Genomic DNA, 26335 nt, shown 5'->3' with positions numbered 1-26335 from the left:
TGGTTAGATATTTGACTCAAGAGATGGCCCAACATTTAAAATCTTAGTCCATCCTAAAACAATCCGTCTGAAGGTTTATGAACATAGTAACAGAGCCTCAAAATATGTGAGGACTGATAGAACTCCAAGGAGAAACAGACAAATCCTTAACAATAATTGTAGCCTTCAACACTCTTCTTACAGTAGTTAAGAGAACAAGCAGAGAGAAAGTGCAGGTTTCCCTGTTTTTGTAGACATCAAAATTATTTCACACATTTCTTAAAGTCTTATTCAGTAAGTTACTCATTTCTCCACCTTATGACTGTACTGTGCTTTCTCCACCTTATGACTGTACTATGCAAATAATAAAAAGTTTTAAAGTGGTTTTACCATAATTTGAGATACATATTTGAACTTTTGAGTCTGAATTACTGAGGTGAAATGCATTGGATTTCTGATCCTCTGTAAACTTGGAAGATTACTTTCTTCCAGGTATATTGGTTGTCCTTAATTGCCTTGATAGCATGAATTGTGAATCTTCTCTATGTCTCGGAAGAAACCTAACAGTGGAGATTATTTATGGCAAGGGTCACAACTTTACATGCTCAGAAGGTTAGGACCTTATATAAGGTAAAGACATGAAGTGCCCGCTTCTTTATTAATACATAACTGCATTTGCTTATATTTATTTGCCTTAAAAAACTAGTCCTATTGAGAATTCAGGCCTTTTTTGCTTTTATAGACAGTGCTGTCCTAAATGTGCTAGAGATGTATCTTTAGTCACTTAAGCTGGTGTTTCTGTAGGGTAGATTCCTTGGAGTGGGAATGGATTGTTGGGTTACAGTGTACCATTGAAGAGACTGAACCAGATTACAGCGTCTGTTTGTTTTTAAACCTTCCCTAGTCTGTGCTTATGTGGTTTTTAAATTAACTTCTTTTAGAATCTGCTAGGGTTTACCCAGACCTTTAGCGGGTGTTCCAAAGTCGTCTTCTCATTAATTTATTGGCAGATACAGTCCTTGCGATGTGATATAAGACCCTGAGGTTAGGGGCCGGGCGCGGTGGCTCAAGCCTGTAATCCCAGCACTTTGGGAGTCCGAGGCGGGTGGATCACAAGGTCAAGAGATCAAGACCATCCTGGTCAACATGGTGAAACCCCGTCTCTACTAAAAATACAAAAAATTAGCTGGGCATGGTGGCGCGTGCCTGTAATCCCAGCTACTCAGGAGGCTGAGGCAGGAGAATTGCCTGAACCCAGGAGGCGGAGGTTGCGGTGAGCCGAGATCGCGCCATTGCACTCCAGCCTGGGTAACAAGAGCGAAACTCCATCTCAAAAAAAAAACACACACACACAAAAAAAAAAAAAAAAAAAAAAAAAGACCCTGAGGTTTACCTCCCAAATGGCAGGATGTCTGTTTTGAGAGTTTCCTGGCCAACTGGTGGAAAGTACCGTGGAAATGGAGTTCGTCATTGCTTCTTACTTGAGTTTGGACTATAGAGAAGTCATTCTTCTGTGGACCTCAGTTTATTCAACTGTACAGTGTAAGATGAACTAGATGGTCTAATGGTCAGGAGATAGGCAAACTTGTTCTTTTTTTTTTTTTTTGAGACGGAGTTTCTCTCTTGTTACCCAGGCTGGAGTGCAATGGCGCGATCTCGGCTCACCGCAACCTCCGCCTCCTGGGTTCAGGCAATTCTCCTGCCTCAGCCTCCTGAGAGTAGCTGGGATTACAGGCACATGCCACAACACCCAGCCAGTTTTTTGTATTTTTAGTAGAGACGGGATTTCACCATGTTGACCAGGATGGTCTCAATCTCTTGACCTCGTGATCCACCGTCTCGGCCTCCTTAAGTGCTGGGATTACAGGCTTGAGCCACCGCGCCCGGCCCAAACTTGTTCTTAGGGCACCAATTAGTAAATATTTCAGGTTTTGCAGGCCACCTGGCTCTGTCACAGCTGCTTAGCTCTGCCCTCAGCATGAAAGCAGCCATAGACAATAAGTAAACAAATGAGCATGGTTGTGTTCTAATAAAACTTTATTTACAATAACAGGCTGTGGCTGGCCAGTTTGTTCACCCTGTTTTTAAGTTCTTGACATTCATTAGTCTGTGATTTTGATAAATAGTTTAGGAAAAAAGCTTTGACTTCTATTTATAATGCTTCTGAAAATCTAGTAAAACCTTTAAATATTTTTGCTTTTTCCCTTTATCATAAAAGTAATGTAGAAAATTTAGAAAACCCAGAATATTAGTATTTTGGTTCCTCTTGTTAGGTAGCCATCTTTGTGTGAACATGTGTACATACATACTTTATACAAAATTGGATGAAGTATAATTCATTTGCTAAATATTTTCACTTATGCCATAAAATCTTATTTTATCTTTAAATAATTTGTCTATAAAAAGACCCTGCTCTCCTAGGGCTTCTAGTTGAAAACTCCTGAATTTTAAAAATTAATTTTGTATTTAGCTAACCTATTCTCTTTTCTAATTGTTTCTTGTAGCTTTTGCTTTGATTAGAATAACTTTATTCTAGGAATAAAGGTTGCCTCTACCATTGATGAGAACCTGGGTAATAAAAGAAAAGAAACAAACAAATTGCATTGCCTACCACCTCCAAAACAGTGTTAAATGTTAGTTATGATAAGCATCTTAGCATGCTTTCCAAATTTAGTGGAACTGATGCAGATATTTCATGGTTAACTTTGTTTGAGACCTTTAATGTGTTGAGTGTATTCACCTATTTCTATTTTTTTCTGTTTTTTAAAATTATTTTTATTATTATCATTTTTGTATTTTTAAATCTCCATCCAAGTCTGCTTGCTAGGGAAGGTTTTTTAAAAAAAAAAAAATAAATCTGATATGGCTATTGTATTTTGTCAGATGTCATGTTAGCATCTTTTAAGATGATCATATAGTTTTTCTCTTGCATGCTACATATTAATTACAGTAGTGTATATTCATAGAATTATATTAGTAGATCTTACAATATTGATCCACCATTACATTTCTGCAGCAAACCTGTCTTGATCATATTATTTTTTCATGTACTGCTTGACTTTTTATTTATTTATTTTATTTTTTATTTTTTTTTTTTTTGAGATGGAGTTTCGCTCTTGTTACCCAGGCTGGAGTGCAATGGCGCGATCTCGGCTCACCGCAACCTCCGCCTCCTGGGTTCAGGCAATTCTCCTGCCTCAGCCTCCTGAGTAGCTGGGATTACAGGCACGTGCCACCATGCCCAGCTAATTTTTTGTATTTTTAGTAGAGACGGGGTTTCACCATGTTGACCAGGATGGTCTCGATCTCTCGACCTCGTGATCCACCCGCCTCGGCCTCCCAAAGTGCTGGGATTACAAGCTTGAGCCACCGCGCCCGGCACTGCTTGACTTTTTAAAAGGTATTTTGATTTTTTTTTTTTTTTTTTTTTTTTTGAGACGGAGTTTCGCTCTTGTTACCCAGGCTGCTGGAGTGCAATGGCGCGATCTCGGCTCACCGCAACCTCCGCCTCCTGGGTTCAGGCAATTCTCCTGCCTCAGCCTCCTGAGTAGCTGGGATTACAGGCACGTGCCACCATGCCCAGCTAATGTTTTGTATTTTTAGTAAGACGGGGTTTCACCATGTTGACCAGGATGGTCTCAATCTCTTGACCTCGTGATCCGCCCGCCTCGGCCTCCCAAAGTGCTGGGATTACAGGCTTGAGCCACCGCGCCCGGCCCGGTATTTTGATTTTTAAATGGTTTATACATGCACAGTGCATAATGTATTTGGGTTTTATCTGTGTTGTTGTGTGTATCAGTAGTTTATTGCTGAGTAGCAGTCCCTTACATGAGTGTATCACAGTGTGTTTATCTGTTCAATAGTTGGATATTTCAGTTATTTCTAGTTTTTGGCAACTATGAATAAAGCTGCCCTAAATGTTTCCATAATATTTTTTGTATGAACATAGTAATTGTTTTTCTTGAGTAAATACCTAGGAGTATGATTTCTGGGTTGTATGTTTATATGAAACTGCCAAAACTGTTTTCTGAAGTAGCTGTACCATTTTGCAAATGTGTGAAGAGTTCCAGTTGCCCTGTATTTTCTTTAGTACTTGATATTGTCAGTTTTTGTTTTTGTTTTTTTTTTTTAGCCACCTTTATAGTTATATAGTGTTATCTCCTTCTGATTTTAATTTGCTTGTCCCTAATGACTAATGGTTCTGAGCCTCTTTCTATGTGCAACTTTTTATTTGCCATCTATATATCATGTTTTATGGAAAAATACTGAAATCCTTTTTTTTTTTTTTTTTTTTTTTTTGAGATAGGGTCTTGCTCTGTTGCCCAGGCTGGAGAGCAGTGGTATAGTCACCACACAGCAGCTGCTGCCTCCTGGGCTGAAGCCATCCTCCCACCTGTCAGTCTCCCCAAGTAGCTGGAATTGCAAGTGCGCACCACCACACCTGGCTAATTTTTCTATTTTTTTGTAGAGATGGCGTTTTGTGTTATGTTGCCCAGACTGATTTCGAACCCCAGTGGGCTCAAGCGATCTTCCTGCCTCGGCCTCCCAAAGCGCTGAGATTACAAGTATGAGCCACCATGCCTGACCAAGATACTGAAAACATTTATATAAGATGTTTAATTGGGTTGTTTTCTTTCTTCTTTTTACTTTTTTAGACACAGTCTCACTCTTTCATCCATGTTGGAGTGTAATGGCATGATTTTGGCTCCCTGCAGCCTGTCGTTCCCCCTCAACCCCAGGCTCGAGGTGATCCTCCTGCCTCAGCCTCCCAAGTAGTTGGGACCACAGGCGCATGCCACCATACCTGGCTAATTTTTGTGTTTTTAGTAGAGATGGGGTTTCACTGTGTTGCCCAGGCTGGTTTTGAACTTCTAAGCTCAAGCAATCCACCTGCCTCAGCCTCCCAAAGTGCTTGAATTACAGGCGTAAGCCACCATCCCCAGTCGATTTCTTATTATTGAGTAGTAAGAGTTCTTTATATATTTTGGATGTAAGCGCTTTGTTAGGCTGTGTCATGTGCATGTATTTTCTCTCCGTCTGTGCCTTGTGTTTCATTCTCTTTTTTTTTTTTTTTTTAAGACGGAGTTTCGCTCTTGTTACCCAGGCTGGAGGGCAATGGCACGATCTCGGCTCACCGCAACCTCCGCCTCCTGGGCTCAGGCAATTTTCCTGCCTCAGCCTCCTGAGTAGCTGGGATTACAGGCACACGCCACCATGCCCAGCTAATTTTTGTATTTTTAGTAGAGACGGGGTTTCACCATGTTGACCAGGATGGTCTCGATCTCTTGACCTCGTGATCCACCCGCCTCGGCCTCCCAAAGTGCTGGGATTACAGGCTTGAGCCACCGCGCCCGGCCCCTCATTCTCTTAACAATGTCTTTTTCCCAGAGCATAAGTTTTAAATTTTGATGAAATCTATTTACCACTTTTTTTTCTTTTACACATTTTGTGTTCATCTAACAACTCTGCCTAACCCAGAGCTTGCCAGACTTTTCTGTAAAAGGTCAGCTAGTAAATATTTCAGCCTTGTAGTCCCTGTTGCAACTCTGCCATTGTAGCAGTGAAAGCAGTCATAGACAGTATGTAAGTGAATGAGAATAGCTGTTCCAGTCAAACTTGATTAACACTGCAGTTTGAATTTCACATAATTTTCAGATTATCAATTATATTGTTATTCTTTTGATTATTACAAAAGCAGGTAGTGGATTGTCTATGGCTTGCTGATTTCTGGCTTAACTAACCTAAGTTCACAAAGATTTTTCTCTTCGATTTTGTTGTTGTTGTTGTTCCACAGCTGTTTTTTTCACTGTTTCCTCAAGGTAGAGTGTACATATTTATAAGGAAACATGTAATATTTTGATACATTCATACAATGTGTAATGATCAAATCAGGTTAATTAGGCTATCTGTCATTTCAAATGTTTATCATTTTTTTTGTATTGGGAACATTACAAATCTTGTAGCTATTTTTAAATATATACTAAATTATGTTGACTGTAGTCACCCTACTGTACAAACAAAAACTAAAACTTACTCCTGTCTGACCAAATTTTTATACCCATTAACCAACTTGTCTTCATCCCTGCTGGCTTTGCCGCCTCCAGTAACCATCATTCTACTGCCTGTCTCCATGAGATCAACTTCTTCATCTCATATATGAGTGAGAATGTGTGATACTTGTCTTTTTGTCTTTGGCTTATTTCACTTAACATAATGCCCTCCAGTTCTACCATGTTGCTGCAAACAGGTTTTATTTTCCAAACCTCAAGCTTTATAAATGAAGGATTTTCCTTTTTTTTTTTTTTTTTTTTCCTTTTTTTTCTCTTCTGGTAGGGCAGTGATGTCCCGAGAAGGATTTTACTTTTTTATGGCTGAATAATACTCTGTTGTGCATATACACCTCATTTTCTTTGACTTATTTTTTCTTTCTTTCTTTTTAAATATAGACAAGGTCTCACTATATTGCCCAGGCTGGTCTCAAACTCCTGGGCTCAAGCAGTCCTCCTGCCTTGGCCTCCCAGACTTCTGGAATTCCAGGCTAAATCAGTGTGCTGCTTTATGCACTCTTTTTTTGTGGGGGGTAGGGGGACAGAATCTTGCTCTGTTGCTCAGGTCAGAGTGCAGTGGCATGATCTTGGCTCACTGCAGCCTCCATCTCCTGGGCTCAAATGATTCTTGTGCCTCAGCCTCCTGAGTAGCTGGGATTACGGACGCCCACCACCACACCCAGCTAATTTTTGCATTTTTAGTAGAGATGGGGTTTCACTATGTTGGCCAGGCTGGTCTCAAATTCCTGACCTCAGGTGATCCACTTGCCTCTGCCTCCCGGAGTGCTGGAATTACAGGAGTAAGCCACCGTGCCCATCCCCTTTGTGCACTTCTAAAAACGTAAGTTAGAATTTGTGATGTGTTTTATTTTCATTTTCATTTTTTTTTTTTTTTGAGACGGAGTTTCGCTCTTGTTACCCAGGCTGGAGTGCAATGGCGCGATCTCGGCTCACTGCAACCTCCGCCTCCTGGGTTCAGGCAATTCTCCTGCCTCAGCCTCCTGAGTAGCTGGGATTACAAGCATGCATCACCATGCTCAGCTAATATTTTGTAGTTTTAGTAGAGACAGGGTTTCTCCATGTTGACCAGGATGGTCTCGATCTCTTGACCTCATGATCCACCCGCCTCGGCCTCCCAGAGTGCTGGGATTACAGGCGTGAGCCACCGTGCCCAGTCTTCATTTGGTTCACAATATTGTAAAATTTCTGTTATGACTTACTCTTTGACCATAATTTGTTTAGAAACATATTGTTTAATTTTCAAACATTTAGGGATTTCCCAGATATCTTTGTTGTTGGTTTCTAATTTAATTTCATTATGATCAGAGAGCATACTTGGTATGATGAGTTAAAAAAATTTAGAGGTTCATGTATGGCCTGAAACATTCTTTGTTTAGGTGAATGTTCAATTTGTAATAGGAAAGATGTATTCTGCTATCGTTAGGTAGAGTGTTTCCTAAATAATCATATGGTCAAGTTGGTTGATAGTGTTAAGGTCTTCTATATCCTTTCCTATTTACCGTCTGCTAGTTCTCATGATTACTGAAAAAGGAGTGTTGAAGTTCACAACTATTGTTATGGGTTTGTTCTCCTTCTCCTTGAAATTCTGTTTATGCATCTTGTATTTTGGGGTCTTTTATTAGGTGCAGAAACACTTACAGTTTTATCCTCTTGATTATTTGATCCCTTTATCATTCTGAAATAACCTTTATTTCTGGTAATATTCATTATATTAAAAACCATTATTTGACTGGGCATGGTGGCTCACACCTGTAATCTCAGCACTTTGGGAGGCTGAGGCGTGTGGATCGCCTGAGGTCATAAGTTCGAGACCAGACTGGCCAGCATGGTGAAATCCCGTCTCTACTAAAAATACAAAAAACAGCCTAATGTGGCACACATCTGTATTCCCAGCTACTCAGAAGGTTGAGGCACGAGAATCACTTGAATCCAGAGGTGGCTATTTCAGTGAGCCGAGATCATGCCACTGCACCTCAGGCTGGAAGACAGAGCAAGACTCTGTCAATAAATACATACATACATACCATTATTTAATACTAATAGAAAATACTAATTTTATACTGATTTTTATCAGAAAACAAATAATAGGAAACCTAAATCCAGTCATTATCAATCATATTAAATGTAAATGCTCTAAAACACAGTAATTAAAAGTAATTAAAAGAATTGTCAATCCAAAATTAATATTTTATATTAGTAGTAATATACTGTTCTTTTACTAGTGTTAGAATGACATATCTTTTTCTGCCCTTTTGCTTTTAAATTTATATCTCAAGATATTCATTTATTTATTTATTTTGTAAAAATAGAGATGGGATTTCACCATGTTGCCCAGGCTGGTCTTGAATTCCTGGGCTCAAGCAATCCACCCACCTCAGCCTCCCAGAGTGCTGGGATTGCAGGTGTGAGCCACCATACCTGGCCATATCATTATATTTTCAAATGGTTTCTTGTTTTGTTTGTTTTTCTTTTAAATTTAATCTGAAAGCTGCTTTTATTAGTGTGTTTTAGAGCATTTACATTTAATATGATTGATAATGATTGGATTTAGATTTCCTGTTACTTGTTTTCTGATTATCTCTTTTTTGGGGGGTTTCCTTGTTTCTTTTTTCTGCCTACTTTTGGATTAATTGAGTATTTTTTAGTGTTTTATTAATTGGCTTTTGGTTATATCTGTGCTATGTTTTTGCTGTAGGAATTGCAAAATACGTACTTAACCTATCTGCTTAGAGTTAGCATTTTACCTCTAAATAAAATGTAAAAGTATTGCAGCCATATAGGTTTCTTTATTCTAGCGCCCTTTCCTTATGTTATAATTGTACATATGTGTGTATGTGTATATATATATCTACATCCACTTTCAATGTATTGTAGATATATATGTATCTGCATACACTTTCAATGTATATTATATTTACATACATATACAATGTATGTATGGTACCTTTGGCCACTACATCTTTCCTAAATTTCCTAATGCCATTCATGACTCTATTTCCTTGACTAGTTGTTCCTCCTTCAAACGTGAGATAGTCCTCAGCATTTAGTTTCCCAAGCTTTCTCCTAATTATCAGTTGACTCAATTACCACCAAAATATCAGTGACTTCTAGATCCGTTTTTCTACCCAGACCTCTCTTCTAAACTCCAATTATGTATTTCTTTTTTTTTCTGAGACGGAGTTTCGCTCTTGTTACCCAGGCTGGAGTACAATGGCACCGTCTCGGCTCACCGCAACCTCTGCCTCCTGGGTTCAGGCAATTCTCCTGCCTCAGCCTCCCAAGAAGTTGAGATTACAGGCACGCACCACCATGCCCAGCTAATATTTTGTATTTTGAGTAGAGATGGGGTTTCACCATGTTGACCAGGATGGTCTCGATCTCTTGACCTCGTGATTCACCTGCCTCGGCCTCCCAAAGTGCTGGAATTACAGGCTTGAGCCACCGAGCCCGGCCAGAAAGATTTTAAAAGTAATACAGGCTGGGCGTGGTGGCTCACACCTGTAATCCCAGCACTTTCGGAGGCTGAGGTAGGAGGATCACTTGAGCTCAGCAGTTTGAGACCAGCCTGGGCAACATTGAGGTTACTGAATGTATGTTAGCTTTGTGTTGATAATCCAATGGGTTATTTGAACTTCAGTTATTGTGTAGTAGTCCCTAGATGTATCTCTAGACCAAAGCTGTCCAGTAGAACTTTTTTTGATGATGGAAATATTCTATATGTGTACTCTCCTGTATGGTAGCCACAAGATACATGTGGCTGTTAAGTAAGCATTTGAAATTCTTAAAATTTTTGTTCAGATCTCATACTTTATAACATTGTCTCTTCACTGATTTGTCTCTTTTAGCTGTCATTTCTCCCACCTGCACAAAAGGCACTTCTTAGTTCTCAAATTCCCTTTCATTGAGAGGTCAAGTCAGGTGTTTTTTAACAACACGGGAGGAAGTCTGATAGGGTAGTAAAGAGTATAAGCTTAGGACTTGTGTGGGTTGGTTTGTTTGTTTTGAGACAGAGTCTCAGTCTGTCGCCTAGGGTGGAGTGCAGTGGCCACAGTGTTGGCTCACTGCAACCTCGGCCCTTCGGGTTCAAGCAATTATAGTGCCTCAGCTTCTGGAGTAGCTGGGATTACAGGCATATGCCACCACGCCCAGTTAATTTGTTTTATTTTAGTAGAGTCGGGGTTTTGCCATGTTGGCCAGGCTGGTCCCAAACTCCTGACCTCAAGTGAACCATGAGCCTTGACCTCCCAAAGTTCTGGGATTACAGGCATGAGCCACCAAGGCCAGCTGGACTTGTGGGGGTTTTTTTGTTGTCGTTTTTTTGTTTATTTGGGACTTGTGTTTTAGTTGTAACTCTGAGTGATACTGGCTGGCTGTTACCTTGGACAAGTCATTTAGCCTCTCTGTAAACATCGTCGAAAGGAGGTAATATCTATTTTATGGAGTTGATCTGAGGATAAAATGAGATAATGCATTTTAAAGTGCTTAGCACAATGTCTGGCAAATAGAAAGCACCTTATAGGCCAGGTATGGTGGCTCACACCTATAATCCCAGCACTTTGGGAGGCCAAGGCAGGTGGATCATCTGGATCAGGAGTTCAAGACCAGCCTGGCCAACATGGTGAAACTCCGCCTCTACTAAAAATATAAAAATTAGCCAGGCGTGGCAGTGGGCACCTGTAATCCCAGCTGCTTGGGAGTGAGGCAGGAGAATGGTTTCAACCTGGGAGGCGGAGGTTTGCAGTGAGCTGAGATTGTGCCCCTGTACTCCAGCCTGGGCAACAGAGTGAGACTCTTGTCTCCAAAAAAAAAAAAAAAAAAAAAAAAAAAGGCACTCTATAAAAGCTAGCTGCAGATTTTTATGTTATTACTAACAAAGAAGATAGGGCTTAGGGGCAAATGGGATGTATTCAAAGAGCACAGCCTATTTCAGTAATAATGTTAATACTAGATTCGGACACTATTCCACATCAAAAGGTGAATTCTTGTTACATTTGACAAATAAGTTTCATAATTTTTAAACGATTTCAAGCATCACAGATTATTTCTTCTTGCGATGACATTCATGGTTTATATATATGTAATAGTAGGTTAAATAAGTAGATTTTATTAGTTCTGGAATATTAACTTCGGCTGGAAGTGAACTTCCCCTTTCCCTATACTAACACTGAGTGAGGCCTCTCTCTCTCAGATACCAATTAGAAATAAAGGGATGATATTATGTTTTTTCCTTCTAGAAACACACATCATACATAGAGTTGGTTTAGAAGTCTGAAAACACTGTAAATACTTTCTTTAGGATTAATACAATATATATAGGGGTCAACTCTGAAAAATCTACAGTGGTTTCTGGGATTTAATCTTGGCATGACTTTACCCCTGGATCTCTGCCCGCAGCAGGTAGTTTTGTTTATGGGTGTCATTGGTTGAACAAATATTTTTTTAGTTGCTACAATAACTAAAACATGATCTGTGCTCTAAAGGAGTCAGCAAATGAGCCAGGAGGACATGAGTAATTGCCTGTAATGTAATTGTGCTCGCGCTGTCACGGAGGAGCATACAAAGTGTCAGAAGCACAGCGCGAGGAGGCACCGCAAAGGGTAGTAGAGGTGACATTTGAGCCTGGCCTTGAAAATGGTCTAGAATTTCTCAGAACTTCAGCAAAGTAAGGCAATTTCTATCTAAAATATATAGGTAAACTTTTTTATTAAAAAATATGAGAAATTAAGTAGCAGATTATGACCATATGCATATTTAAAGACCAAGACATGATGAATGCTGTTGACCGGTCACCCAAACAGTTCAGAGATGAGAACATCCATGTAGATCCCTCTTGTATTACAGAATACAAAGGAGCAGAAAATTTTGCCTCAGTAACTGCCAGGTCATTTTAATTAAAGTACTTATATATTGTAAACATAATTCCTCCATTAAGGTAATAACTGATCAGGTGGTCCAGAGTCTGTGTTATTCAGTCAAGAAATTCACTCCCTTAACCTAAACTGTGCTAGAAATTCATTGACAAATTTTGTTCTTTGGTTCTCCTTTTTTCTTGAGAATTCATGCAGACTGCTTGACTTCCTTAGCATTTTCTTTTGTAGGCGTATAATAATGTCTTTGATTAAGCTTCAGCTTCCTTTTGCATCAATTCTGTTGTAATCATGCCTCCTGAGGCATCTTTTTGCTTCCCTCCCATGAGTTCCCAAAACCCTACTTTCTGCTTAGTAAGGGGGGGTATCCATTTTCTTTAAAGCAGTGGTTTTCAGACCTGCCTGCACGTCAGAATTATTTGGGGAGAAGGATAAAAATACAGATTACTGAGCTTCACCTGGGGTTCTGTAAATTTGGGTTGTATTTGAGATTACTTTTAACAATTTACCAGATGATTTTTGCTGCACCTCCACTTCAGTTTTAGGAAGGACTGTTTGAAGGCAGCTTTTCAAACTTTAATGACCATGTAAATCACCTGAAGATGGTGAGAAACTGCAGATCCTAATTAGTAGGCCTGGGTTTGGGCCTGAGATTCTGAATTTTGCTCAAACATGATAGTACCAATCACTTGTTGAGTAGCAAGGTTTTTGTTATTTTGGTCCCCACCCCCGTCCCAATATCTTCATGACATTCAATGAGTAGCAAGGTTTGAAGGTAACTTCTGGAATGTCATCTAATGTATATTAATTTTTACTCCTCTGTATCTCAGGGGATACAGAGGAGTAAACAACTCCCTATCAGGTTATAGGGAGGTGTTTCTCAAAGTGTGGTTCCCCAAAACCGTACAACCTGGGAATTGTTAGAAATGCAAGTTCTCAGCCAGGTGTGGTGGCTCATGCCTGTAATTCTAGCACTTTGGGTGGCCGAGGCAGGCAGATCACCTGAGGTGAGGAGTTTGATACCAGCCTGGCCAACATGGTGAAACCCCATCTCTACTAAAAATACAAAAATAATTAGCCAGGCATGGTGGTGGGCACCTGTAATCCCAGCTACTCGGGAGGCTGAGGCAGGAGACTCGCTTGAATCCAGGTAACAGAGGTTGCAGTGAACTGAGATCACGCCACTATTCTCCAGCCTGGGCAACACAGTGAGACTACATCTCAGGAAATAAAGAAAAGAAATGCAAGTTCTCAGATTCTTTTTCTAGACCTACTGAATGAGTAACATATGCACTCTGAAGTTTGAGAACAACTGTTCTAGGGCTCCTCACTGTAGACCTATATTTACTTACAGAGAAATCAAAACATATTTCTAATGTCTCCAGATTATGCAAGGGTATCATTTTCCTGTGTAAGTGTATGAGCTAGCACTTTCAAAACTACTAATTCTTTCAATAAATGTTTATTAAGTAGCTTATTATATGCCAGCCACTATTTAACATTGGCAAACAATTAAAAAAAAGTCCCTGTCCTTAAGGAGATTATATTCTAGTGGTGATGTTAACTACTAGTTCATATATGTATTCATCTATAAGTGGTATATAAAACTGTTTTTCCATGGTTTTACATTTAAAAATTTAAAAGCTTTTGCTTCCTGTTTTTTTTTTTTGTTTGTTTGTTTTTTTGAGATGGAGTCTTGGTGGCCCAGGCTGGAGGGGTGCAGTGGCACAATCTTGGCTCGCTACAGCTTCCACTTCCCAGGTTCAAGCAGTTCTTCTGCCTCAGCCTCCCAAGTAGCTGGGACTACAGGCGCATGCTACCATGCCTGGCTAATTTTAATATTTTTAGTAGAGATGGGGTTTCACCATATTGGCCAGGCTGGTCTCGAGCTCTTAACCTCATCATCGCCTGCCTCAGCCTCCCAAAGTGCTGGGATTACAGAGGTGAGCCACTGCACCCAGTCCAGTGTTTTTGTTTTTAAGATTGAGCCATAATGATAATACATAGCCCTAATTTACTCAAGATTGATCTGTAGGATTCTATCCAGTGAATATGCCACAATTCGACTGTTTTCCTGTTGATGGACATTTTGGTTGTTTTTAGCTTGGTTGGTTGTTTTATAAACAATATTAAGTGCTCTGCATTGTTCTGGGTGGGTAACACTCAAGGGGAGAAGCAAAGACACAATACCATTAAGGATAAACAAACTTTATCCACAGAAATGGCAATGCAGATATAATAAGCAAATTGATAAAATAAGCAAACTGCAATGGGAAGAGGAGAAAGGAAAAGAGATAAATATGTATGCATTCACCAGACTATGGGGAACTCATGACCAGACTGGGAAGCAACAGCCTGGGTTCCAGAGTCAGCCATTCATCTGTGCACTCGTGAGGAGAGGTCTCACGAAGCTTTGGCATGGTCTGGGACCCTAGCTCTTTTTGTAACAAGTTGTTGGGCATAAGGCCCAGTCAGGAGGGCCCTTGGCCGCTGGGCTCAAGGAACACTAAAAGGTCAACTTGTTTTTGCAGTTGTTGTTTTTCAATAACTAATGTATAGGAATAGGTTGAAATAGAGATTTCTCTGAAACAGCACTGGATAAACGCCTTAAGGGGCTCAGATAACCTGTTCTAGTACTTGGTGACCATTGTTTGTGTCCACATTTAATTGAGTTCAGATTTAATATTTAACTTTTCCTCCACATGCATATGCATAGGGATAATTTGTCTAGAGAAGTGTTGTTCTAACTTTGGGCTGCAAGCAGCATGTTTTAAAAGTAGAAGGAGAATAGAATAGAATATATTGGTAGGAGAGAAGATATTAGTATAAGGCATGTAGTAAGAATAGTGTTTTATAGAGCTTTTGTTTTCAGGGGTATGTATACTGGATAAGATGTAAGATGTATTTCTTAGTTTGGTTGTGGGCAGACAGGTTTGTAGGCTGTTCAAAGTTATATGCAGAACCTTACAGCTGACTATTACTAAATTTCTCTCTGAAGTTGTGGTAGCAGTTTACAGTCCCAGTGGTGGTATACTGGTATTTCTGTTGTTCTGCATTCTTCCCATTAGTTTGTTTGGTTAAACTGTTAAATTTTTGTCCAATGATGAGTATGAAAACAGTTATCTCATTATGGTTTTACTCTGCCTTTCCTTGCTAACTAGTGAGATTGGGGTTAATTCTGTTTTGTTTTTTTTTTTTCTAATACAGGAAAATTAATATAATTCCCTGGTAGACAGCTATCAGATCAGTGTTGAAGATGACAATGAGTGTAATACTCAGTGGCATATTCTGAATACATTTCTGTGAATAGGGGAAATGACTTGCTAATACTAATGACTGACAGTTGAGAGGCTTAAGTGGTTTAATTTAATGTGTTCTCTTTTTTTTTTTTTTTTTTTTTTTTTTTTTTTTTTTGAGATGGAGTTTCGCTCTTGTTACCCAGGCTGGAGTGCAATGGCTCGATCTCGGCTCACCGCAACCTCCGCCTCCTGGATTCAGGCAATTCTCCTGCCTCAGCCTCCTGAGTAGCTGGGATTACAGGCACACGCCACCATGCCCAGCTAATTTTTTGTATTTTTAGTAGAGACGGGGTTTCACCATGTTGACCAGGATGGTCTCGATCTCTTGACCTTGTGATCCACCCGCCTCGGCCTCCCAAAGTGCTGGGATTACAGGCTTGAGCCACCGTGCCCGGCTTAATGTGTTCTCTTTATACAATGTAGTCTATGTTCAGTTCTAAAAATTCGAGTCTTTGAATTTAGTATAATGACTTTGTATTGCTAGGCACGGTGGCTCATGCCTATAATCCCAGCACTTTGGGAGGCCGAGGTGGGTGCATCACGAGGTCAAGAGATCGAGACCATCCTGGTCAACATGGTGAAACCCCGTCTCTACTAAAAATACAAAAAAAATTAGCTGGGCATGGTGACGCACGCCTGTAGTCCCAGCTTCTCGGGAGGCTGAGGCAGGAGAATTGCTTGAACCCAGGAGGCGGAGGTTGCAGTGAGCGGAGATCGCGCCATTGCACTCCAGCCTGGGTAACAAGAGCGAAACTCTGTGTCAAAAAAAAAAGACTTTGTATTTATACAAGACTATCAGTAGTCATTAGTAGCAGCATCATTTTATAGATTTCAGTATTAATATTTCCATATGTTTGTGTAGGTACCTGTCCAATTTTTTTTCTTTTAAAATTTTATAAGGAAAATACATGCGTACGTTAATTTTTAAAGTATAAAAAGGTAAAAAGAAATTTGTCTTCTTTTCCTGTCCCCCAGTTCTCCCCAGAAGCAACTACTTTAAAAAGATTCTTAGGCTGGGCACGGTGGCTCAAGCCTGTAATCCCAGCACTTTGGGAGGCCGAGGCGGGTGGATCACGAGGTCGAGAGATCGAGACCATCCTGGTTAACATGGTGAAACCCCGTCTCTACTAAAAATACAAAAAATTAGCTGGGCATGGTGGCTCGTGCCTGTAATCCCAGCTACTCAGGAGGCTGAGGCAGGAGAATTGCCTGAGCCCAGGAGGCGGAGGTTGCGGTGAGCAGAGATCGCGCCATTGCACTCCAGCCTGGGTAACAAGAGCGAAACTCCGTCTCAAAAAAAAAAAAAAAAAAAAAAAGATTCTTATATGACCTCTTAGACTTATGTACTTCATCACTGTCCCCTTGCCCGCCTCTTTTTAGTTTCTTTATTCGGATGACATTCTATCATTGTTCTGTAGCTGTTCATTGCTTCTACTTCACACTGAATCTTAAAGATTGTTTCATTTTTGCACATTGGAATTTTACCACTACTGAATTTGATTCCATTATGTAGTTGTATCATAATTTATTTAATTTTATATATGTATTTAGATTAAAAAGAAACAAAACCCACACAAAAATTTCAGCTTTTATAAACTATGTTGAACTAAATGTTTTGTACTTAAATGAGTGTGTATGTAGGATAAATTCCAGGAGGTAGAATTACAAGGTCAAAGGGATATATATTCAGATAGATTTTTGTCAAATTGCCTTCTAAAAATTCAACCAATTTATACTCTCCCCAAAATTAGAGTGGGCTGGGTATGGTGGCTCACACCTGTAATCCTAGCACTTTGAGAGGCTGAGGCAGGTGGACCACATGGTTAAAACTCATCTCTACTAAAAGATACAAAAATTAGCCAGGTGTGGTGCCTCCTATAGTCCCAGCTACACAGGAGGTTGAGGCAGGAGAATCACTTGAACCTGGGAGGCGGAGGTTGCAGTTAGCCGAGATCGCACCACTGCATTCTAGCCTAGGTGATGGCTCTAGGTGATTAAATGAGATACATATGTTTGTTAAAAACTAAACTCTCAATTATATATATTGATGCATTTATATACTTACATATGTATGTCTGGACATCACATCTCATAAATTGGGCAACAGGTATCTAAAAGTTGTTAACTGACTGTTAAGAAATGTAGTCTGTTGTAGTTTCCTAGTTGAGCCAGTTTTCTTTTCTCTCAGCATTGGAATTCTTCTCTCCACCTTTGTACTTTCCTTGCTGTCTTCACCTTGAGCCTGTGTTTTCACTGTGGAACTCCTCTTAGGAGGTACTTTGGGGAGAGAAAAAGGGGTCTACAGTGGGAGCTTCCTGTCTGGTTGTTGACAGGCACTTCTGTATTGCAGCTGACAGTGTGAGATCTGTTCCCCCTACTTTGCTGTGTATTTTATGTGTAAATGTTTTTTCTCATTTATATTCTTGTCAAATCATTCACAAATGCACTGGGTTTTTTTAATTATTATTTTCTCAGAGATCCTTGTTCCGATACTGTTAGTTTTTACGCATGAGCCAGTTAATCCCTCTAGGTAATTGAGAACTGATTATAATTTATAATATTTTTACTTCTGGTTTATAATCTAATGGGAAAACTTTGAATTCAGGTTTTCTCTAGACTTAAAAGTTAGAGCTGAATCATTGCTTCTTGGTATTATTTTAACTTGATGATTATTAAAGAAATGTGCTTATCTGTTTTGGTGGGGGGTATATGTTCAAACTGGAAATTTGTAGAAATGATGTAGTGTATTGATTTGTAATGATGTCATTTCTGTATTTATAGGTAGGCGAAAACCAAGAGTACATCGACCTCGTTCTCCGATATTGGAAGAAAAAGACATCCCGCCCCTTGAATTTCCCAAGTCCTCTGAGGATTTAATGGTGCCTAATGAGCATATAATGAATGTTATTGCCATTTACGAGGTACTGCGGAACTTTGGCACTGTTTTGAGATTATCTCCTTTTCGCTTTGAGGACTTTTGTGCAGCTCTGGTGAGCCAAGAGCAGTGCACACTCATGGCAGAGATGCACGTTGTGCTTTTGAAAGCAGTTCTGCGTGAAGAAGACACTTCCAATACTACCTTTGGACCTGCTGATCTGAAAGATAGCGTTAATTCCACACTGTATTTCATAGATGGGATGACATGGCCAGAGGTGCTACGGGTGTACTGTGAGAGTGATAAGGAATACCATCATGTTCTTCCTTACCAAGAGGCAGAGGACTACCCATATGGACCAGTAGAGAACAAGATCAAAGTTCTACAGTTTTTAGTTGATCAGTTTCTTACAACAAATATTGCTCGTGAGGAATTGATGTCTGAAGGGGTGATACAGTATGATGACCATTGTAGGGTTTGTCACAAACTTGGGGATTTGCTTTGCTGTGAGACATGTTCAGCAGTATACCATTTGGAATGTGTGAAGCCACCTCTTGAGGAGGTGCCCGAGGATGAGTGGCAGTGTGAAGTCTGTGTAGCACACAAGGTGCCTGGTGTTACTGACTGTGTTGCTGAAATCCAAAAAAATAAACCATATATTCGACACGAACCTATTGGATATGACAGAAGTCGAAGGAAATACTGGTTCTTGAACCGAAGACTCATAATGTAAGTAACTCTGGTCTTAATTATTTGTATGCATCTAAAATTAAACTAGTTTCCTTCATGACTGATGTAGCAGAGTCATGCTGTTGATGTGATATAAATCTTTGTAACTTCATAGTTACACAATTAAATCATTTCTTAGTTGAAGGAATATGTGCATTAAAAGAGCTTTTAAGAAGGAAAGAAGCAAAATGCCATTGTGTTTGATGCCTAGGATAGAACATAGGATGTTTCTAGGTGGGGCTGGGCATGGTGGCTCATGCCTGTAATCCCAGCACTTTAAAAGTCCAAGATGGGTAGATCACTTGAGGTCGGGAGTTCGAGACCAGCCTGGCCAACATGGTGAAACCCCACCACTACTGAAAATACAAAAATTAGCCAAGTGTGGTGGCACGCACCTGTAATCCCAGCTATTCAGAAGGCTGAGGCAGGACAATTGCTTGAACCTAGGAGGCAGAGGCTTCAGTGAGCTGAGAGCATGCCAGTGCATTCCAACCTGGGTGACGGAGACAGATTCTGTCTCAAAAAGAATGCTTCTAGGTGGAATGCCACCATGGGCCTGTTTTTGGTTATGTTCCCCTGTAGCCTAGCTCAGGTCATCCACCCCTAGCTTTGGTGTTAAGATTGTTTTACTTCTCTTTTTTGGTTTTACCCTATCTGTATGTAAAATGGAGCAGCAAGAAAAAGATCAGCTCTGCCAGGATTGGTTGTAATCCCCCAGGAGGGGATGATTCCAACAGACTCAGGATCATAGTCTGACCTCAGTGTTTCCGAGGGTTTTCAAGAAGCTCTCCTGGGAAGTCTGTGGGCAAGACTGGGAGACAGTCTCAGGGTTTACCTCAGTCAGGGCATCAGGCAGGGTTGTCGTATGGACTGAGTATCTGACATCCTGTAGGTATATGGTCAGGGGGATGGGCTACCTTGTGTTTTCAGCTTCTGAAGCCTTCAAAGCCTTCTTCCAGTTCTTAGAATTAGGTCAAATCAAAAAATCTGGTAGGATGAAATGACTGTCAGAGCCGGGCATGGAAAGGAGAGTACAGACTTTATCACTGTGCTGTGGAGAAATCTGAATCTCCATTGATTCTTGATTCTTTGTGGCTGGAAGCTTATAGAATCTTCGCTGTCTGTGGTGTTCCTCAGTTTTACAGTGATATGCCCTTGTGTGGGCTGTTTTCATCCACCAGGTATTTTTGGTGGGTATTTTCAATCTGGCAGTTGTTCTGAGAACTTCTCTTGACAACTTCCTCCTCTTTTCCTTCTTGTATTTATCTTGAGCTATGGTTTTATTGAACATTGGACTTCCTGTTTTTGTCTTCTTTCTTACCTTTTCTTTCCAGTTTTCCTCTTTGTCTCTCTCTCTTTGGGTGTGTGTATGTGTTCAGTTTTTCAAGATTTCCTTGTCTTGGTCGTCCAACTCTACTATCCAGTTTTTCTTTTCTGCTAACTGTATTTTTATTATCTAAGAGCTCTTTTATTTTTAGAATCTTCCTTTAAAAAAAATAATGAAGTCCAGTTTCTGTGTCTTATTGGATATAGAATTTGTTCTTACCTTTCTGTGGATATTAATGACAGTTTTTTTTTCTGTCTTCTGTGCATGGTCTGTTTCTTCTAAGTTGCTTCTTCCTATTCTTTGTTTTGGTTTTTCTATTTCATACTCACGTGTTTATTCCTAATTTTCTGCTCCTCATTAACATTGTGGTACTGTGTAGCCAATTGGAAGCTCTGAGCAAGTGAGTGGGCCTTATCAATTTTGATTGAACCATTGCATGATTTTCCTTGTCTGTTTTCTTGGGGGGAAGTCCCTCTTATCAGTATCTTGAGGTCTAGCCTCGAGAGTAAGCTCTGGAGCAGGCGTCTCCAAACTTTTTACACAGGGGGCCAGTTCACTGTCACTGTCCCTCAGACCATTGGAGGGCCGCCACATACTGTGCTCCTCTCACTGACCACCAATGAAAGAGGTGCCCCTTCCTGAAGTGCGGCGGGGGGCCGGATAAATGGCCTCAGGGGGCCGCATGTGGCCCGCAGGCCGTAGTTTGGGGACGCCTGCTCTAGAGGAAAGATGGCATGGAAAGGCCTTTTCTTTTCCTGTGTCCTGCTTGAAACATGAAGGTCTTGCTAGTGGTATTCTGATGGCTGAGTTGGGGAAGAAGGCTTCCTTTATAATGCACACAGCATTTACTATGTGTATTGTCACTTAAACCCTCAGTTTTCTGTACAGTACCTTTGTTCACAACTGAGTGTGGTTTCTCCCAGTCCAGAGAACCTCAGTTTACCTCCTCTAGAGACTAGACCAGGCATCCCCAAACTTTTTACACAGGGGGCCAGTTCACTGTCCCTCAGACCGCTGGAGGGCCGCCACATCCTGTGCTCCTCTCACTGACCACCAATGAAAGAGGTGCCCCTTCCCGAAGTGCGGCGGAGGGGGGCCGGATAAATGGCCTCAGGGGGCCACATGCAGTTTGGGGATGCCTGGACTAGACCTTTGGCAGCTTAAAGGGGAGAGAACTGGTTTAGGAATCTGCTCTATAAACAGCTTCCAGCCAGTTCACCGTTCTAGAGACGCCTCTCCTCGTTATCATTGTTCTTTGAGGATTGTGTTCTAAACCTGACCTTCCTTTTTAGTTTGAGATTGGGCTTTCTTGGCTCTGCTGAGGCAGTAATCACTAGTTCATCTACTTTCAGAATTTTGTTGTTGTTGTTATTTTGTGCCTTCTACTTTATCCTTATGAGTTTGTCTTTAACAGTTTTTTGTTGTTGTTTGTTTGTTTGTTTTTAATTTAAAGATAGGGTGTCACTTTGTCACCCAAGCTCTGGAGTGCAGTGTCGCTGTCTCAGCTAACTGCAGCCTTGACCTCCTGGGCTAAAGCAGTCCTCTGCTTCAGCCCCCCCAAGTAGCTGGGACTACAGTTGTGTGCCACCACACCCAGCTAATTTTTGCATTTTTTATAGAGACAGGGTTTTGCCATGTTACCCAGGCTGGTCTCAAATTCGTGAGCTCAAGCTATCTGCCCACCTCGGACACTCAAAGTGTTGGGATTATACGCATGAGCCACTGCATCCAGCCTAGCAATATTTTTTCCGCTTGGTTTTAAGAAGGTTTTAGGAGGGAGCAAAATTAAATCTGTCACCTTGAGAAACTGCTATGAGAAATGATACATAAGGTTTTAAATGTATATTTTGTGTCTTTTAGTTTGGATCAGTTATTTTACGAAATAAGTGTAAAATATGTAATTTTTGTCTTTTCTTGCTCACTTACCTCCCAAACATCTGGTCATGGTATTCATTGTGCTGTTTTTTTGTTTTGACATTTTGCTGTTGAGGTGGTAACACGGAAACCTTTGTCAGCAAGGTCATTGCAAATGGTGAAATAACTGTAACCACATTTTAAAAGTTTACTGCTCTCGGGAAGCTGAGGCACAAGAATCGCTTGAACCCAGGAAGCAGAGGTGGCAGTCAGCTGAGATGGTGCCACTGCACTCCAGCCTGGGTGATGGAGAGAGACTCTGTCTGTCTCAAAAAAAGAAGAAAGGGGGCTCATGCCTGTAATCCCAGCACTTTGGAACGCTAAGGAGGGTGGATCACCTGAGGTCAGGAGTTCAAGACCAGCCTGGTCAACATGGTAAAACCGTGTCTCTACTAAGTATACAAAAATTAGCTGGGCATGGTGGCTGGCACCTGTAATCTCAGCTACTCGGGAGGTTGAAGCAGGAGAATTGCTTGAACCCAGGAGGGAGAGGTTGCAGTGAGCAGAGATCGCGCCATTGCGCTGCAGCCTGGGCAAAAGAGAGAAATTTTGTCTCAAAAAAAAAAAAAAGTTGACTGCTGTATTGTCATTATAAGTGGAAATTCAGTCACGCTGACTGTCAGGGAGCCCGGTGTTTGTACTTTGTATAGACATTCAACAGTTAGCAGGTCATGTTCACGCAGTCTCAGATGCCCTCCTGAAAGGAACTCAGTTGTCAGGATGACTGGCAACAAATTAGGAGGTAAATACTCAGTCCTTATTCCAGTTCTTCCATTCCTGTGCCTTCCTTTGCTGTGCTGCTTTTCCTTACCCTTTGGATGTTTACTCTCACTGTTTCTTTTCCTGTACTACTGTTTTTGGCTAGCTAGAGACCAAAAGTACCTTGTCCACATGCAGGAAAACTTTGACATCTTTAAGGCTCATTATACAGTAATAAGTGGTATAGGTCTTCGTTTCAGAGACCTGTAAATAGAAACTAGTTGTGATAAATTAGTAATAGCCAAGAGCAACATTTATTGAGCACTTCCTTGTGTGCTTCACGATGTCCTAAGCATTTTATGTATTTTTGAATTAATCCTCCCAACAGCCCAACAATGCAGATACTATATTTTAAAATTTTTTTTGATTGAGACGGAGTCGCAGTCTGTAGCCCAGGCTGGAGTGCAGTGGCCCAATGTCAGCCCACTGCAACCCCTGCCTCCTGGGTTCAAGTGATTTTTCTGTCTCAGCCTCCCGAGTGGTTGAGACCACAGGCACGGGCCACCACACCTGGCTAATGTTTTGTGTTTTTAGTGGAGATGGAGTTTCACCGAATTAGCCAGGATGGTCTTGATCTCCTGACCCTTGTGGTCCACCTACCTCGGCCTCCCAAAGTGCTGGGATTACAAGTATGAGCCACCTTGCCCCGCCTTTAATTTTTATTTTATTTTATTTATTTATTTATTTGAGACGGAGTTTCGCTTTCGTTACCCAGGCTGGAGTGCAATGGCTCGATCTCGGATCACCGCAACCTCCGCCTCCTTGTTCAGGCAATTCTCCTGCCTCAGCCTCCTGAGCAGCTGGGATTACAGGCACGCGCCACCACGCCCAGCTAATCTTTTGTATTTTTAATAGAGACGGGGTTTCACCATGTTGACCAGATGGTCTCGATCTCTTGACCTCATGATCCACCTGCCTCGGCCTCCCAAAGTGCTGGGATTACAGGCGTGAGCCACTGCGTCTGGCCTTAATTTTTATTTTATTTTTAATTAATTAATTACTTTTGGACATGGGGTTTCACTGTTGCCCAGGCTGGAGTGCAGTGGCATGATCATGGCTCACTGCAGCCTCAATCTCCCAGGCTTAGGCCATCCTCCCACCTCATCCTCCCTAGGAGCTGGGACTACAGTGCCTGCCACCATGCCCAGCTAAGTTTTTTATTTTATAGAGGTCTTACTGTCTTGCCCAGGCTGGTCTCAAACTCCTGGGTTGAAGCAGTCCTCCCACCTTAGCCTCCCAGAGGGATGGTATTACAGGCCTGAGCCACTATGCCCTGCCTTGCAGGCACCATTTTTGTCTGCATTTTATGTATTAAGAGACTAAATCTCAAAGAGGTTAAATAATTTGCCTTTGATTTGTCCAAGACCTTATGGCTCTTAGAACCTGGAATTTTTTTCAGAATGTGTTTTATAAAAGTATTTTCAGTACCTTATTTTATAATGTAGTCTAGCTATCAAACCATCTTTGTGGGAAATCTGCAACTTGCATTGTTTAGCTGTTAAAACTTATGCTTATAACTTGAGGAGAAAGATACTATAATGGTTTTTGTTATATCTGCAGTAAGTATTTATGAAATCTTTAAAAATTTGAAGTAAAGGCATTTTTTTTTTTTTTTTTGAGATGAAGTTTCGCTCTTGTTACCCAGGCTGGAGTGCAATGGCACGATCTCAGCTCACCGCAACCTCCGCCTCCTGGGTTCAAGCAATTCTCCTGCCTCAGCCTTCTGAGTAGCTGGGATTACAGGCACGCGCCACCATGCCCAGCTAATTTTTTGTATTTTTAGTAGAGATGGGGTTTCACCATGTTGACCAGGATGGTCTCGATCTTTTGACCTCGTGATCCACCCGCCTCGGCCTCCCAAAGTGCTGGGATTACAGGCTTGAGCCACCGCGCCCGGCGAAGTAAAGGCATTTAAAAATAATCTAAACTAAGTGGGATTTCAGAAACATTCTATTTTATGATATATCAGTATCAATATATGAAAAAACATTCAGGGAAGCAAAATATATCCTGTCTTATAGTGAAATAAATGCAGACCTTTGAAATCACATGACTTCAAATGACTTTTTAAATACCTGTGGGTGGATTTTTGACACATTGTCAAGAAATCAAATATTCTATTTTTCTTAATGGAACAGTAAAATTATTTACTTATGTTTGTCAATAAAACTGTTCATTTAAGTTTATTTGTTTTAAAAGCTATAGTTATCATTCAAATTGCCTTTTTTGGTATATAATAAAGTGCACAGATTTTAAAGAGGATTTCAGACAAATAGGATATCTTCTTCCATGCTCTGATATTTTGAGTATTTTCCAATGTAGAATCAAGTAGAAAATGTTTATTTGATAAGTGCTTAAAAATATGTCATTTTTATAGGTTAGTGAAGCATATAATAAAAAAAGTTCATATACATAAATATATAGTCTGTCTGAGGAGCTAAGACATATTCAGCATATAACTTAGAGGTCAGTTTTAATTCATTATGTAAGTGGGCCAATCTTTCTTTTTTTTTTTTTTTTTTTTGAGACGGAGTTTCGCCCTTGTTACCCAGGCTGGAGTGCAATGGCGAGATCTCGGCTCACCGCAACCTCCGCCTCCTGGGTTCAGGCAATTCTCCTGCCTCAGCCTCCGGAGTAGCTGGGATTACAGGCACACACCACCATGCCCAGCTAATTTTTTGCACCATTAGTAGAGACGGGGTTTCACCATGTTGACCAGGATGGTCTCGATCTCTTGACCTCGTGATCCACCCGCCTCGGCCTCCCAAAGTGCTGGGATTACAGGCTTGAGCCACCGCACCCGGCCTGGGCCAATCTTTCTTAACTATTGCTTTTAACCTATCAATCCTTTGCTCTGAAATTAGGACTTACTAAAATAGAAATTGCCAGATTAGATAAGCACATTTTTCTGTCACTCTCCATTCTAAATAAAATGACATGAGCACAGCATTTTATTTTTTTGTAGAGACAGAGTCTCACTATGTTGCCAGACTAGTCTCGAACTCCTGGGCTCAAGTGATCCTCCAGCCTTGGCCTCCTAAAGTGCTAGGATTACAACTGGTGTGAATCACTGTACACCTTTAAACAGCACTTTTAAAATCTGTATTCTTTTCATTTTCCAAATGAACTAAACTATGTGTTTAAATCTATATGGCTTTCTACTCCCCATTCTAACTATAAGCCACATATTAACTTACTGACTTTAGCTGCCATCAGACCTGTGTCTGTATTCCTGCTGTCCACATTCAGTTCTGTCCAGTCTCCTGGACGTGTCTGCAAAGGAGGCACCTCAAACATGCCTAAAACTGAACTCATCATTTCCCTCCATTACCTACTTTTCACTCAGTGTTCTCATCTTAGTAAGTGGGATTACTGTTCCACAGCTGCTCAAGCTAGAAGCATGGGAATAAACTTCCTTTATTGTTTGTTATGCCTTTAAAATAAATATTGAATCAGTTTCTCTCCATTCTCACTGTCCCTTCATGATACAAGCCAGTGTCATCTCAATTAGTCAGTCA

The 26335-nt window shown here is 40.8% G+C and overlaps 1 protein-coding gene across 21 annotated transcripts in view; it reads left to right on the top strand.

The window, feature by feature from the left end:
• BPTF (bromodomain PHD finger transcription factor) overlaps positions 1 to 26335 on the top strand; it is a 162474-nt gene that overhangs the window by 10976 nt on the left and 125163 nt on the right. For all 21 annotated transcript variants that reach the window (XM_039475823.2, XM_074388873.1, XM_074388874.1 and 18 more), the window contains exon 2: positions 17995 to 18817. In XM_039475823.2, the coding sequence (XP_039331757.1) occupies positions 17995 to 18817 (823 nt within the window). The remainder of the gene's footprint in view (positions 1 to 17994; positions 18818 to 26335) is intronic.

Source organism: Saimiri boliviensis, chromosome 17 (assembly GCF_048565385.1).
Source record: "Saimiri boliviensis isolate mSaiBol1 chromosome 17, mSaiBol1.pri, whole genome shotgun sequence".
NCBI classification, from domain to species: domain Eukaryota; kingdom Metazoa; phylum Chordata; class Mammalia; order Primates; family Cebidae; genus Saimiri; species Saimiri boliviensis.
This window is presented reverse-complemented; position numbering and strand designations above follow the sequence as displayed.